This window comes from Heptranchias perlo, chromosome 27, assembly GCF_035084215.1.
Source record: "Heptranchias perlo isolate sHepPer1 chromosome 27, sHepPer1.hap1, whole genome shotgun sequence".
In the NCBI taxonomy this organism is placed as follows: domain Eukaryota; kingdom Metazoa; phylum Chordata; class Chondrichthyes; order Hexanchiformes; family Hexanchidae; genus Heptranchias; species Heptranchias perlo.
In genome coordinates, this window is record NC_090351.1 from 5,154,286 (window position 1) to 5,169,432 (window position 15,147).

At 47.4% G+C, this 15,147-nt stretch overlaps 1 protein-coding gene across 1 annotated transcript in view; it reads left to right on the forward strand.

Moving 5' to 3' along the window:
- LOC137344356 (adiponectin receptor protein 1-like) overlaps nucleotides 1-15,147 on the forward strand; it is a 33,683-nt gene that overhangs the window by 437 nt on the left and 18,099 nt on the right. Inside the window, exon 2 of the mRNA XM_068007241.1 lies at nucleotides 7,787-7,958. Within this exon, the coding sequence (XP_067863342.1) occupies nucleotides 7,787-7,958 (172 nt within the window). The remainder of the gene's footprint in view (nucleotides 1-7,786; nucleotides 7,959-15,147) is intronic.

Consider the following 15,147-nt stretch of genomic DNA (forward strand, 5'->3'; position numbering starts at 1 on the left):
TGTCACACACCATCCCGACTTGGAAATATATCGTCGTTCCTTCATCGTCGCTGGGTCAAAATCCTGGAACTCCCTTCCTAACAGCACTGTGGGAGAACCATCACCACACGGACTGCAGCAGTTCAAGAAGGCGGCTCACCACCACCTTCTCAAGGGCAATTAGGGATGGGCAATAAATGCTGGCCTCGCCAGCGACGCCCACATCCCATGAACAAATTTTAAAAAAAGGGAGAGAGGATCAGAGAGAGGGAGAGAGAGGATCAGAGGGAGACGATCAGGCAGAGAGAGAGAGTGAGGGGATCAGAGAGTGAGAGGGGGGAATCTGAGAGAGAGTGAGAGAGAGGGGTTCAGAGAGCGTGAGAGAAATAGGATCAGAGACAGAGAGAGGATCAAAGAGAGAGAGTCAGAGAGAGAGGGGTTCAGAGAGCGCAAGATAAATAGGGAGGATCAGAGAGAGAGGGAGAAAGAGACGGGAATAGGGAGAGAGAGGATCAGGGAGAGAGAGTGAGGGGATCAGAGAGATAGGATCAGAGAGAGTGAGAGAGAGGATCAGAGAAAGAGAGAGTGTCCGAGAGAGGGAGGATCAGAGTGAGGGAGAGAGGATCAGAGAGAGAGAGAGAAGACCAGAGAGAGAGGATCTGACAGAGAGCGAGGATCGGAGAGAGAGAGAGAAAGAGAGATGATTGGAGAGAGAGAGAGAGTGATAGAGGATCAGAGACAGAGAGGATCATAGAGTGTGAGAAAGAGAGGATCTGGGAGGGAGAGAGAGAGAGAGAGGTTCAGAGAGTGGGAGTGATAGGATCAGAGAGAGCTAGCGTCAGAGAGAGCGAGAGAGACAGGACTGGAGAGAGGATCAGAGAGCGAGGGAGGATCAGAGAGAGAGGGAGTGGGGATCAGAGAGAGAGAAAGAGAGGGTCCGAGGGAGAGAGGATCAGACAGAGGGAACGAGGATGAGAGAGAGAAGATCAGAGAGAGAGGATCAGAGAGAGAGTGAGGGGATCAGAGAGAGTGCGAGAGGGGTTCAGAGAGAGATAGAGAAATAGAGAGCATCAGAGAGAGAGAGAGAGAGGATCAGAGACAGAGAGAGGGAGAGGGGATCAGAGAGGGAGAGGGGATCAGAGAGGGAGAGGGGATCAGAGAGAGAGAGGGGATCAGAGAGAGAGAGAGGATCAGAGAGAGGGAGGATCAGAGGAGGAGAGAGAGAGGATCAGAGAGAGAGAGAGACAGGATCAGAAGGAGAGAATCAGAAAGAGAGAGAGAGGATCAGAGAGAGAGAGAGAAGACCAGAGAGCGAGAGAGAAGACCAGAGAGGGATAAAGAGAGAAGACCAGAGAGAGAGAGAAGACCAGAGAGAGAGAGAAGACCAGAGAGAGAGAGAAGACCAGAGAGAGAGAGAAGACCAGAGAGAGAGAGAAGACCAGAGAGAGAGAGAAGACCAGAGAGAGAGAGAAGACCAGAGAGAGAGAGAAGACCAGAGAGAGAGAGAAGACCAGAGAGAGAGAAGACCAGAGAGAGAGAAGACCAGAGAGAGAGAAGACCAGAGAGAGAGAAGACCAGAGAGAGAGAAGACCAGAGAGAGAGAAGACCAGAGAGAGAGAAGACCAGAGAGAGAGAAGACCAGAGAGAGAGACCAGAGAGAGAGAGAGAGAAGACCAGAGAGAGAGAAGACCAGAGAGAGAGAGAGAGAAGACCAGAGAGAGAGAGAGAGAAGACCAGAGAGAGAGAGAGAGAAGACCAGAGAGAGAGAGAGAGAGAAGACCAGAGAGAGAGAGAGAGAGAATCAGAGAGAGAGAGAGAGAATCAGAGAGAGAGAGAGGGAATCAGAGAGAGAGAGAGAGAGAGAGAGGATCAGAGAGAGAGAGAGGAAGGGAGAGGATCAGAGAGAGAGAATCAGAGAGAGAGAGAGAGAGGATCAGAGAGAGAGAGAGAGAGAATCAGAGAGAGAGAGAGAGAATCAGAGAGAGAGAGAGAGAGAATTGGAGCGAGAGGAAGAGAGAATCAGAGAGAGAGGAGAGAGAGAGTGAGGGAGAGAGAATCAGAGAGAGAGAGAGAATGAGAGAGAGAGAGGATCAGAGAGAGAGGATCAGAGAGAGAGGATCAGAGAGAGAGGATCAGAGAGAGAGGATCAGAGAGAGAGAATCAGAGAGAGAGGAAGAGAGAGAATCAGAGGAAGAGAGAGAGGTTCAGAGAGAGGATCAGAGAGAGAGGAAGAGAGAGAGTTTCAGAGAGAGTGGGAGAGAGGATCAGAGAGAGAGAGGGAAAAAGAGCGGATCAGAGAGAGAGGATCGGAGAGACGATCAGAATTCCAGAGGAGAGGTGAGAGTGACTGACCTTGACATCAAGGCAGCATTTGACCGAATGTGGCACCAAGGAGCCCTCGTAAAATTGAAGTCGATGGGAATCGGGGAAAACTCTCCAGTGGCTGGAGTCGTAACTAGCACAAAGGAAGATGGTAGTGGTTGTTGGAGGCCAATCTTCTCAGCCCCAGGGCATTGCTGCAGGAGTTCCTCAGGGCAGTGTCCTCGGCCCAACCATCTTCAGCTGCTTCAACAATGACCTTCCCTCCATCATAAGGTCAGAAATGGGGATGTTCGCTGATGATTGCACAGTGTTCAGTTCCATTTGCAACCCCTCAAATAATGAAGCAGTCCGAGCCCGCATACAGCAAGAGTGTGATGGAATACTCTCCACTTGCCTGGATGAGTGCAGCTCCAACAACACTCAAGAAGCTCGACATCATCCAGGACAAAGCAGCCCACTTGATTGGCCCCCCATCCACCACCCTAAACATTCACTCCCTTCACCACCGGCGCACAGTGGCTGCAGTGTGTACCATCCACAGGACACACTGCAGCAACTCGCCAAGGCTTCTTCGACAGAACCTCCCAAACCCGTGACCTCTACCACCTAGAAGGACAAGTGCAGCAGGCACATGGGAACAACACCACCTGCACGTTCCCCTCCAAGTCACACACCATCCCAACTTGGAAATATATCGTCGTTCCTTCATCGTCGCTGGGTCAAAATCCTGGAACTCCCTTCCTAACAGCACTGTGGGAGAACTATCACCACACGGACTGCAGCAGTTCAAGAAGGCGGCTCACCACCACCTTCTCAAGGGCAATTAGGGATGGGCAATAAATGCCGGCCTCGCCAGCGACGCCCACATCCCATGAACAAATTTTAAAAAAAGGGAGAGAGGATCAGAGAGAGGGAGAGAGAGGATCAGAGGGAGACGATCAGGCAGAGAGAGAGAGTGAGGGGATCAGAGAGTGAGAGGGGGGAATCTGAGAGAGAGTGAGAGAGAGGGATTCAGAGAGCGTGAGAGAAATAGGATCAGAGACAGAGAGAGGATCAAAGAGAGAGAGTCAGAGAGAGAGGGGTTCAGAGAGCGCAAGATAAATAGGGAGGATCAGAGAGAGAGGGAGAAAGAGACGGGAATAGGGAGAGAGAGGATCAGGGAGAGAGAGTGAGGGGATCAGAGAGATAGGATCAGAGAGAGTGAGAGAGAGGATCAGAGAAAGAGAGAGTGTCCGAGAGAGGGAGGATCAGAGTGAGGGAGAGAGGATCAGAGAGAGAGAGAGAAGACCAGAGAGAGAGAGGATCTGACAGAGAGCGAGGATCGGAGAGAGAGAGAAAGAGAGATGATTGGAGAGAGAGAGAGAGAGAGTGATAGAGGATCAGAGACAGAGAGGATCATAGAGTGTGAGAAAGAGAGGATCGGGGAGGGGAGAGAGAGAGAGAGAGGTTCAGAGAGTGGGAGTGATAGGATCAGAGAGAGAGTGATAGAGGATCAGAGAGAGCTAGCGTCAGAGAGAGCGAGAGAGACAGGACTGGAGAGAGGATCAGAGAGCGAGGGAGGATCAGAGAGAGAGGGAGTGGGGATCAGAGAGAGAGAAAGAGAGGGTCCGAGGGAGAGAGGATCAGACAGAGGGAACGAGGATGAGAGAGAGAGGATCAGAGAGAGAGTGAGGGGATCAGAGAGAGTGCGAGAGGGGTTCAGAGAGAGATAGAGAAATAGAGAGCATCAGAGAGAGAGAGAGAGGATCAGAGACAGAGAGAGGGAGAGGGGATCAGAGAGGGAGAGGGGATCAGAGAGGGAGAGGGGATCAGAGAGGGAGAGGGGATCAGAGAGGGAGAGGGGATCAGAGAGAGAGAGAGGATCAGAGAGAGGGAGGATCAGAGGAGGAGAGAGAGAGGATCAGAGAGAGAGAGAGACAGGATCAGAAGGAGAGAATCAGAAAGAGAGAGAGAGGATCAGAGAGAGAGAGAGAGAAGACCAGAGAGCGAGAGAGAAGACCAGAGAGCGAGAGAGAAGACCAGAGAGCGAGAGAGAAGACCAGAGAGCGAGAGAGAAGACCAGAGAGCGAGAGAGAAGACCAGAGAGCGAGAGAGAAGACCAGAGAGCGAGAGAGAAGACCAGAGAGCGAGAGAGAAGACCAGAGAGGGAGAAAGAGAGAAGACCAGAGAGGGAGAAAGAGAGAAGACCAGAGAGAGAGAGAAGACCAGAGAGAGAGAGAAGACCAGAGAGAGAGAGAAGACCAGAGAGAGAGAGAAGACCAGAGAGAGAGAGAAGACCAGAGAGAGAGAAGACCAGAGAGAGAGAAGACCAGAGAGAGAGAAGACCAGAGAGAGAGAAGACCAGAGAGAGAGAAGACCAGAGAGAGAGAAGACCAGAGAGAGAGAGAAGACCAGAGAGAGAGAAGACCAGAGAGAGGAGACCAGAGAGAGAGAGAGAGAAGACCAGAGAGAGAGAGAGAGAGAGAAGACCAGAGAGAGAGAGAGAAGACCAGAGAGAGAGAGAGAGAGAGAAGACCAGAGAGAGAGAGAGAAGACCAGAGAGAGAGAGAGAGAAGACCAGAGAGAGAGAGAGAGAAGACCAGAGAGAGAGAGAGAGAAGACCAGAGAGAGAGAGAGAGAAGACCAGAGAGAGAGAGAGAGAAGACCAGAGAGAGAGAGAGAGAAGACCAGAGAGAGAGAGAGAGAAGACCAGAGAGAGAGAGAGAGAAGACCAGAGAGAGAGAGAGAGAAGACCAGAGAGAGAGAGAGAGAAGACCAGAGAGAGAGAGAGAGAAGACCAGAGAGAGAGAGAGAGAAGACCAGAGAGAGAGAAGACCAGAGCAGAGAGAGAGAGAAGACCAGAGAGAGAGAGAAGACCAGAGAGAGAGAGAGAGAGAAGACCAGAGAGAGAGAGAGAGAGAAGACCAGAGAGAGAGAGAGAGAGAAGACCAGAGAGAGAGAGAGAGAGAAGACCAGAGAGAGAGAGAGAGAGAAGACCAGAGAGAGAGAGAGAGAGAAGACCAGAGAGAGAGAGAGAGAAGACCAGAGAGAGAGAGAGAGAAGACCAGAGAGAGAGAGAGAGAAGACCAGAGAGAGAGAGAGAGAAGACCAGAGAGAGAGAGAGAGAAGACCAGAGAGAGAGAGAGAGAGAAGACCAGAGAGAGAGAGAGAGAAGACCAGAGAGAGAGACCAGAGAGAGAGAGAGAGAGAAGACCAGAGAGAGAGACCAGAGAGAGAGAGAGAGAGAAGACCAGAGAGAGAGAGAGAGAAGACCAGAGAGAGAGAGAGAGAGAGAAGACCAGAGAGAGAGAGAGAGAGAGAAGACCAGAGAGAGAGAGAGAGAGAGAAGACCAGAGAGAGAGAGAGAGGGATAAAGAATGGATCAGAGAGAGAGAGATTCAGAGAGAGACAAAAAGAGAGGATCAGAGAGAGATAGAGGATCAGAGAGAGAATCAGAAAGAGAGAGAGCGAGGATCGGAGAGAGAGAGGATCGGAGAGAGAGCAGATCAGAGGGAGAGGATCAGAGAGAGAGAGAGAGAGGAGCAGAGAGAGACGGAGAGAGGGAGCAGGGAGAGAGAGGATCAGAGAGAAAGAATGAGAGTGGATCAGAGAGAGGATCAGAGTGAGAGGATCAGGGAATCGATGGAGGGAGAGAGATCAGGGGATCGATGGAGGGAGAGATAGCGGGATTGATCGAGGGAGATCAGGAGATCTATGGGTGAGATATCGGGATCAATCGGAGAGAGAGATCGGGGATCGATGGGAGATAGATCAGCGGAGAGAGAGATCAGGAGATCAATGGAAGGGAGAGAGAGATCAGGGGATCGACGGAGAAAACTGGATCAATGGGAGAGAGATCATGGGAGCCATGTGCGAGAAAGATCAGCGGCTCCATGGGAGAGAGATCAGGGGATCGCTTGGAGAGAGGGATTAGGGGATCAATGGGATCGATAGGAGAGAGATCGGGGAGAGAAGAGATCAAGAGATTGATGGGAGAGAGATCAGGGAATCAATTGGAACGAGAGATATGGGGATCGATGTGAGAGAGATCGAGTGGGAGAGAGATCATGGGATCGATTGGAGGGAGAGAGATCATGGGATTGATTGGAGGGAGAGAGATTAGGGGATCGATGGGAGAGAGATCAGGGTATCAATGGGAGCGAGATCTGGGGATTGATAGAGAGAGATCAGTGGTTTGATGGGAGAGAGAGATTGTGGATCGATGGAGGGAGAGAGATCAGGGGATTGATGGGAGAGGGAGATCAGGGGATTGATGGGAGAGAGAGATCAGGGGATTGATGGGAGAGAGAGATCAGGGGATTGATGGGAGAGAGAGATCAGGGGATTGATGGGAGAGAGAGATCAGGGGATTGATGGGAGAGAGAGATCAGGGGATTGATGGGAGAGAGAGATCAGGGGATTGATGGGAGAGAGATCAGGGGATTGATGGGAGAGAGAGATCAGGGGATTGATGGGAGAGAGAGATCAGGGGATTGATAGGAGAGAGAGATCAGGGGATTGATAGGAGAGAGAGATCAGGGATAAATCGGGATAAATGAGAGAAATCAAGAATAAGCAAGAGAGAGATTGGGCATAAATGGAAGACATCAATGGATAAATAGGGGAAAGTGATGAGGGGATTGATGGGAGAGAGGGACCTGGTGATTTATGGCAGAGAGAGAGTATTGGGGATCAGTAGGGAAAGAGAGAGAACTATGGATCAGTGGAGGAGAGCGAGAGAGACCGGGGGATCTGTGGTAGAGAGGGCATCTGATCTGACACCAAATTGACATTTTTACAACAACAACTTGAATTTATATAGAGCCTTTAATGTAGTAAAACAATCTAAGGCGCTTCACAGGAGCGTTTTCAGACAAAAATTGACACCGAGCCAAAGAAGGAAACATTAGGACAGTTGATCAAAAGCTTGGTCAAAGAGGTAGGTTTTAAGGAGTGTCTTAAAGGAGGAGAGAGAGGTTTAGGGAGGGAATTCCAGAGCTTAGGGCCTAGACAGCTGAAGGCACGGCCGCCAATAGTGGTGCGAAGGGAGTGAGGGATGCACAAGAGACCAGAGTCCTCGGAGTGTTGTAGGGCTTTAGGAAGTTACAGAGATAGGGAGAGGTGAGGCCATGGAGGAATTTGAAAACGAGGATGAGAATGATTAGAAATGTAACACTATGGGAATCTTCGGAGGTTGTAGCTGAGGTATGGTGAAGGGAGGTTTACTCTGCAGCTGAGTGGGCTAATCCTGTCGCAAATGCTTGACGATGACACTGAGTGGCTGAAATGGCTAAGTCCTCAGCACATAAATCCCTGACCTTAATGAGCTGCTGTATGTGGAGGATTAAGATGCCACGGTTTAAGTAGTGGGGATGGATGGATATTAGATGGGTGTGGTAGAATCCATGTAGGATAGATTGTACGTGGTCTGCAGGAAGAGTAGATGTGACGAAGCCTCGTCTTGTCCTTATGTTCTTATTTACATCAGTTTGATGTCTTGTTCTAGCCTTCCCGAGGCTGCCAAGCAGAAGGCTCAGTGTAAGGCGCCCATGTCTGTCCAGAGATCGCCGAGTGAAGCATGTGGGGCCTCCAACAGCACCGGCCAGAGAAAGGATGTCGAACTAACCGAACTACTGGAAGAAAAGACTGAGCCCCAGGCTGGTGGAAATTCTGCATCTGTAAGTACTTGAGGCCTAAGGGGCTGGGGAAGATGGAGGATTTCAAGGCTGTAATCTTGGTGTTTGGATGTCGCCTGAAACTGCAAACATGAAATTGAGTTAACTTATAATTATCATCTCGAGGCTAACATTAGACTGCACTCTTGAACTCATTGCTGTTTGATTAGAAACTAAAAGCATTTACAGGATGGTCTGTGTATGGTAGGAGGATACCCAGTGTGGGGAGTAACTGGGCGGTGGTGTCGCATTAAAATGTTTTTAGATATGGTGACAGTCTCAGTAAGCATTTCTACATTTACTCCACTTTATGGGAGAGAGATCCCGAAATGTCGCTCTCCCATTTATCAAGTCCCTGCACCTCTCGTTCCTGAATCAAACTCCTCCAGAGGGCTTACAGGAGAGATGGGGGTTGCGGAGGAAAGAAGAAAGTGTATGAATTCAGAAAGATTGGGGGCTGGGCTGGGGACAGGTGCTGAGCCAGGAGCAGGCACTCGGTGTGTCAGGATGCACTGTTATGTCACAACACGTGTGGTGAGATTGAACGGGCTCGGTGCATTTGGAAGGGCTAATGCAAGAGGCGGTAGAACTGGCACCAGTTTGGCCATTCGAAGAGAAACCATAAGGGAGTAGTGGGTCTCCATTGGCTGCCAGGGTTATACTTGCCTTTGCCACTGACCCTGTGACATCTACACCTCGGGAGTACCGTGAAACATTTACTGTGGACCTCCCTTCCCACCCCATGTCGAGTCACCCACCCTCATCAGTTGACTCATCAGTTCACTCTCCTCATTCTAGCTAGCCTTGCTTTCTGAGGTTTTCCTGCATCCTGCTACTGTCTGCTCATCATTGGCCCACTCCAGAGACTTGAGCACATAATCCAGGCTGACACTCCAGTGCTGAGGGAGTGCTGCACTGTCGGTGCTGAAGCCTTTCGGCTGAGATGTTAAACCGAGGCCCCGACTGCCCTCTCAAGTTGATATAAAAGATCCCATGGCACTATTTCAAAGAACAGCAGGGGAGTTCTCATCAATGTCCTGGCTAATATTTATCCCTCAACCGACATCACTAAAACAGATTATCTAGTCATTATCACATTGCTGTTTGTGAGACCTTGCTGTGCGCAAATTGGCTGCCGCATTTCATAGGAACAGGAGTAGGCCATTCAGGCCCTCGAGCCTGTTCTGCCATGCAATGAGATCATGACTGATCTGTATCCTAACTCCATTTACCTGCCTCGTCTCCATATCCCCTAATACCCTTGGCTAGCAAAAATCTATTGATCTCAGATTTAAAATTATTAATTGAGCTCGCATCTACTGCTTTCTGTGGGTGAGAGTTCCACAATTCTACCACCCTTTGCTTGGAAAAGTGTTTCCTAACTTCTCTCCTGAATGGCCGGGCTCTGATTTTAAGGTTATGTCTCTTTGTCCTAGATTCCCTCACCAGCGGAAAAAGTTTCTTTCTCTCTACCCTATCAATTACTTTCAAAATCCTAAAAATCTCAATCAAATCACCCCTTAACCTTCTATATTCCAGGGACTACAAACCTAGTTTATGTAATCTCTCCTAACTATTTAACCCTTGGAGCCCGGGTAACATTATGGTGAACCTGTGCTGCACTCCTTCCAAGGCCAATATATCCTTTCTAACTGTACATAGTACTCCTGATGTGGTCTAACCAGCTGTAGCAAAACATCCTCCCCTTTATATCCTAGCCCTCTAGTTATAAAGGCAAACATTCCATTAGCCTTTTTGATTTTTTTTGTACCAGACTCCTACATTTTAGTGATCTGTGTACATCGACCCCATAATCTCTTTGGACTTCCACTGTTCCTAGCTTTTCACCATTTAAAAAATACTCGGATCTATCCTTTTTTGGTCCAAAATGGATGACCCCACACTTACCTGTGTTGAAATCCATCTTCCACAGTTTTGCCCACTCACTTAATCTATCAATGTCCCTGTAATTTTATGCTCCCGTCTACACTACTTACTATGCCACCAATCTTTGTGTCATCGGCAAACTTGGATAAAATAGCTCTATATTGTGTTAACTAAATCATTAATAAATATAGTGAATAGTTGAGGCCCCAACACGGTCCCTTGAGGGACACCACTAGTCACTTCCTTTCAATTCGAGCACATACCCATTATCCCTACTTTCTGTCTTCTACCACCTAACCAATCTACTAACCAGGTCAATAATTTGCCTTCAATTCCATGAGCTTTAATTTTAGCCAACAGTCTCTTATGTGGAACCTTATCGAATGCCTTCTGGAAGTCCATATAAACTACATTCATAGACATTCCCCTGCCTACTACTTTAGTTACTTCCTCAAAAAATTCAGTTAGGTTCGTTAGACACGACCTACCCTTTACAAATCCATATTGGCTCTCTCTAATCAGCTCAAATTTTTCTAAGTGCTCACACTCTGTCCTTAGTTATAGATTCTAATAACTTCCCCACAACAGATGTTAGACTAACAGGTCTCACCTTTCTTAAATAATGGAGTTACATTTGCAATTTTCCAATCTAAAGGGACAATTCCTGAATCGAGAGCTTTGGAAGATTGTGGCTAAAATATCTGCAATTTCCTCACCTACTTCCTTTAAAACCCTGGGGTGGAACCAATCAGGTCCTGGGGATTTGTGGGTCTTTAGTGCCATTATTTTTTCTAATACTATTTTCTTACTTACATTAACTTTAGTGAGTTCCAGTCCTTGATTCATTATTAGTTTCCCTGGAATGTCAGTTATATTCTCCTCTTCCTCTACTGTGAAGACTGACACAAAGTAATAATTCAACAAGTCTGCCATTTCGTTATTTTTGTTTGCAGTATTACCCACATCTGTTTTTAAAGGGCCCACATTACCCTTAACTACCCTTTTTGTTCTAATATAATTGTAAAAACATTTTGTGTTAATCTTGATATCCCTCGCAAGTTTCTTTTTATATTCCCTTTTTGCAACTCTTACTATCCTTTTTGTCTTCCTTTGTTGTCCTTTATATCTCTCCCAATCCCCTGGATCTACATTATTCTTTCCACTTTCATATGCTCTTCCCTTTAGTTTTATGTTGTCTTTCACCTCTTTTGTCGACCATGGCTGTTTTATTTGATAAGTAGAGCTCTTGCCCCTTAGGGGTATATAATGGTCCTGTATTAAGCTAAATTCTTTTTTGAACACCTCCCACTGTTCAGCTGTAGTTTTATCTGATAATAGTTTTGACCAGTTTGCTGTCGTCGGTCTCTGCCTCATCCTGACCGAGTGTAGTGTATCCAGGTTTGCAGATGATACAAAGCTAGGTGGGAAAGTAAGCTGTGAGGAGGACACAAAGTGTCTGCAAAGGGATATAGACAGATTAAGTGAGTGGGCAAGAAGATAGAGTATAATGTGAGGTTATTCACTTTGGTAGGAAGAATAGAAATACAGAATATTTTTTAAATGGTGAGAAACTATTAAATGTTGATGTTCAGAGAGACTTGGGTGTCCTGGTACAAGAAACACAAAAAGTTAGCATGCAGGTAAAGCAACCAATTAGGAAAGCAAATGGCATGTTGGCCTTTATTGCAAGGGAGTTGGAGTACAAGAGTAAGGAAGTCTTGCTACAATTGTACAGGGCTTTGGTGAGACCTCACCTGGAGTACTGCGAACAGTTTTGGTCTCCTTATCTAAGGAAGGATATACTTGCTTTAGAGGCAGTGCAATGAAGGTTCACTTGATTAATTCCTGGGATGAGAGGTCGAGTAGAATGGGCCTATACTGTCTGGAGTTTAGAAGAATGAGAGGGGATCTCATTGAAACATAGAAGATTCTGAGGGGGCTTGACAGGGTAAATGCTGAGAGGCTGTTTCCACTGGCTAGAGAACTAGAGGACATAGTCTCAGGACAAGGGTCATCCACTTAAGACTGAGATGAGGAGGAATTTCTTCACTCAGAGGGTTGTGAATCGTTGGAATTCTCTACCCCAGAGGGCTGAGGATGCTGAGTTGTTGAATATATTCAAGACTGAGATAGATAGATTTTTGGACTCGAGGGGAATCAAGGGATATGGGGATCAGGCGGAAAAGTGGAGTTGAGGTTGAAGATCAGCCATGATCTGATTGAATGGCGGAGCAGGCTCGAGGGGCCGTATGGCCTACTCCTGCTCCCATTTCTTATGTTCTTATGTTGTCACTCCTGCTGTAACTACTTAAGTTATTTTAGTATTCCCTTCATCTGGAGTATCTATGTCACTGTTTGTGACCTGAACTCTGCTCTTATCCCTTTTTTAAATCTTTAAACTCTCATTTTTACTATTGTTTCTGACTGAGACCTCCCCCCAAATTTATTTGTTTAAAGTCCTCTTTACCACCCTATTTATCCTTTCTGGTCCCAGCCTGGTTCCAGTGGAGCCCGTCCCAGTACTGATGCCAGTGTCCCATGAAATGGAACCCCTCCTTCCCACACCACTCTTTTAGCCTCGTGTTCACCTTTCTGATTTGTTTATCCCTGTGTCAATTAGCACATGGCTCGGGTAATAATTCTGAGATTAACACCCTTGGGTTCCTGCTTTTTAATTTGGCTCCTAACTCCTGATACTCCCTCAGTAGGACCTCCTCCCTTTTCTTCCCTATGTCATTGGTCCCGACATGGACCACAACAACTGGATCTTCCCCATTGCTTTCCAGCTGCATCGAGATATCCCTTAACCTGGCACCAGGTAGGCAACACTGTCGATCGTGGCTGCAGAGAATGCTAACAATCCCCCTAATTATTGAATCCTCTATAACTCCTACATCTCTATTCTGCTCCTCCCCCGCTTTGGACAGCCCTCTGCTCCATGGTGCCTGGGTCAGCATTGCGGCCATCCTCCCCACAGTCTTCTTATCCTCACAGGTATCAAGTAGATTTAGGATCAGTGTCTGTGGTACCTCCTCCTCTATCTCCCCTCGTTCCCCCCTACCCTGCTAACTGACAGTCATACTCACAGCTTCCTACATTGCAGCAGTGACTTCACTTCAAAAGTACTTCATTGGCTGTAAAGCGCTTTGAGACATCCTGAGGTTGTGAAAACTGATATATAAATGCAAGTCTTTCTTTCCTTCCTTCCTTCCTTTCTTTCTTTCATCACTGCAAAATGAGGTGAGACCTTTCTGAAGTGCAGTCACTGTTGGCCTGTAGGTGAACAACAAGCAGCCATTTTTCACACACTAAAGAGCCCACAAACAACGATGAAATGAATGATTGACAGTGTTGGTTGAGGGAGGAATGTTGGCCAGGACACTGGGAGAACTCCCAGCTCGTCTTCTTCGAATAGTGCCGTGGGAGCTTTGAAATTCACCTGGACATCTCATTCAAAGGATGCCACCTCCATCAACGAACACTGCACCCTCTCAGACCGGCACTGAAATGTCAGCTTATATTGTTTGCTCAAGTTCTGGACTGGGACTTGAACCCCACTTGGAAAAGAACAGAAGAACCTGAATTTAGATAGTGCCTTTCATGTCCTCAGGCAAATGAATTACAGCCAGTGAAGTACTTTTGAAATGCAGTTACTGTTCTTCCGTAAGCAAATACGCAACCAATTGTACACAGCAAGATCCCACAAACAGTAAATGAGCTAAATGACCAGTTAATCTGCTCTGGTGGTTGAATGTTGGCCAGGACTCCAGGAGCTCTTTGAAAAAGTGCCCTGGGATCTTCACATCTATTTAAGTGGGCAGACAAGACTTTGATCTGAAAGACAGCACCTCCAACAATGTAGCACTCCCTCTGTACTGCACTGAAGTGTCAGCCTATACTAAGTGTTGGAGAGGGGCTTGATCCCGTGACTGTCTGACTCAGAGGCTGAGAATGCTACCAGCCAAGCTGGCGTGAAGTTGAGATATATTGAAAATGGCAATTGGCTTTTGTGGATATACTGCTGTTCTTAAACTGTAATGGAAATGTTTTCTGTTATGCTCATGGCTCAGTTTTAAATCTGTTGCCTCGTATGGAACTGAGTCCGTAGGAACAAGGCTGCCAGGATCGATTTCCGTGTTAGCCAATCTGAGCTGGGGCAGCAATTGACTTTCAACACCCACGGCATAGGGAGAGGAAAAATCAGCCAGGAATCCTGCTCCTCATCACTATCCAGAAATTCCTGTTGGACAGTGTGGATGTCAGATGAGGCCAGGAGCAGCTGCGATTTCCTCCCCACTCCCCACCATGGTTCGTGTGAGGAGTGGCCCCTAGAGGGCTGTGACACAAGTGGGACAGTCCCCAGCGAGGGACTGTGCCTGCAGGCAAGGACAGCAGAACAGGCAAGGAACAGAAACCAATAGGAACATAGGAACAGGAGTAGGCCATTTAGCCCCTCGTGCCTGCTCCGCCATTTGATAAGATCATGGCTGATCTGTGATCTAACTCCATATACCTGCCTTTGGCCCATATCCCTTAATACCTTTGGTTGCCAAAAAGCTATCTATCTCCGATTTAAATTTAGCAATTGAGCTAGTATCAATTGCCGTTTGCGGAAGAGAATTCCAAACTTCTACCACCCTTTGTGTGTAGAAATGTTTTCTAATGTCGCTCCTGAAAGGTCTGGCTCTAATTTTTAGACTGTGCCCCCTACTCCTAGAATCCCCAACCAGCGGAAATAGTCTCTCTCTATCCACCCTATCTGTTCCCCTTAATATCTTATAAACTTCGATCAGATCACCCCTTAACCTTCTAAACTCCAGAGAATAAAACCCCAATTTGTGTAATCTCTCCTCGTAACTTAACCCTTGAAGTCCGGGTATCATTCTAGTAAACCTACGCTGCGCTCCCTCCAAAGCCAATATGTCCTTCCGAAGGTGCGGTGCCCAGAACTGCTCACAGTACTCCAGGTGCGGTCTAACCAGGGTTTTGTGTAGCTGCAGCATAACTTCTGCCCCCTTGTACTCTAGTCCTCTAGATATAAAGGCCAGCATTCCATTAGCCTTATTGATTATTTTCTGCACCTGTTCATGACACTTCAATGATCTATGTACCTGAACCCCTAAGTCCCTTTGGACATCTTCTGTTTTTAACTTTTTACCATTTAGAAAGTACCCTGTTCTATCCTTTTTTGATCCAAACTGGATGACCTCACATTTGTCTACATTGAATTCCATTTGCCACAGTTTTGCCCATTCACCTAATCTATCAATATCGCTTTGTAAATTTATGTTTTCATCTACACTGC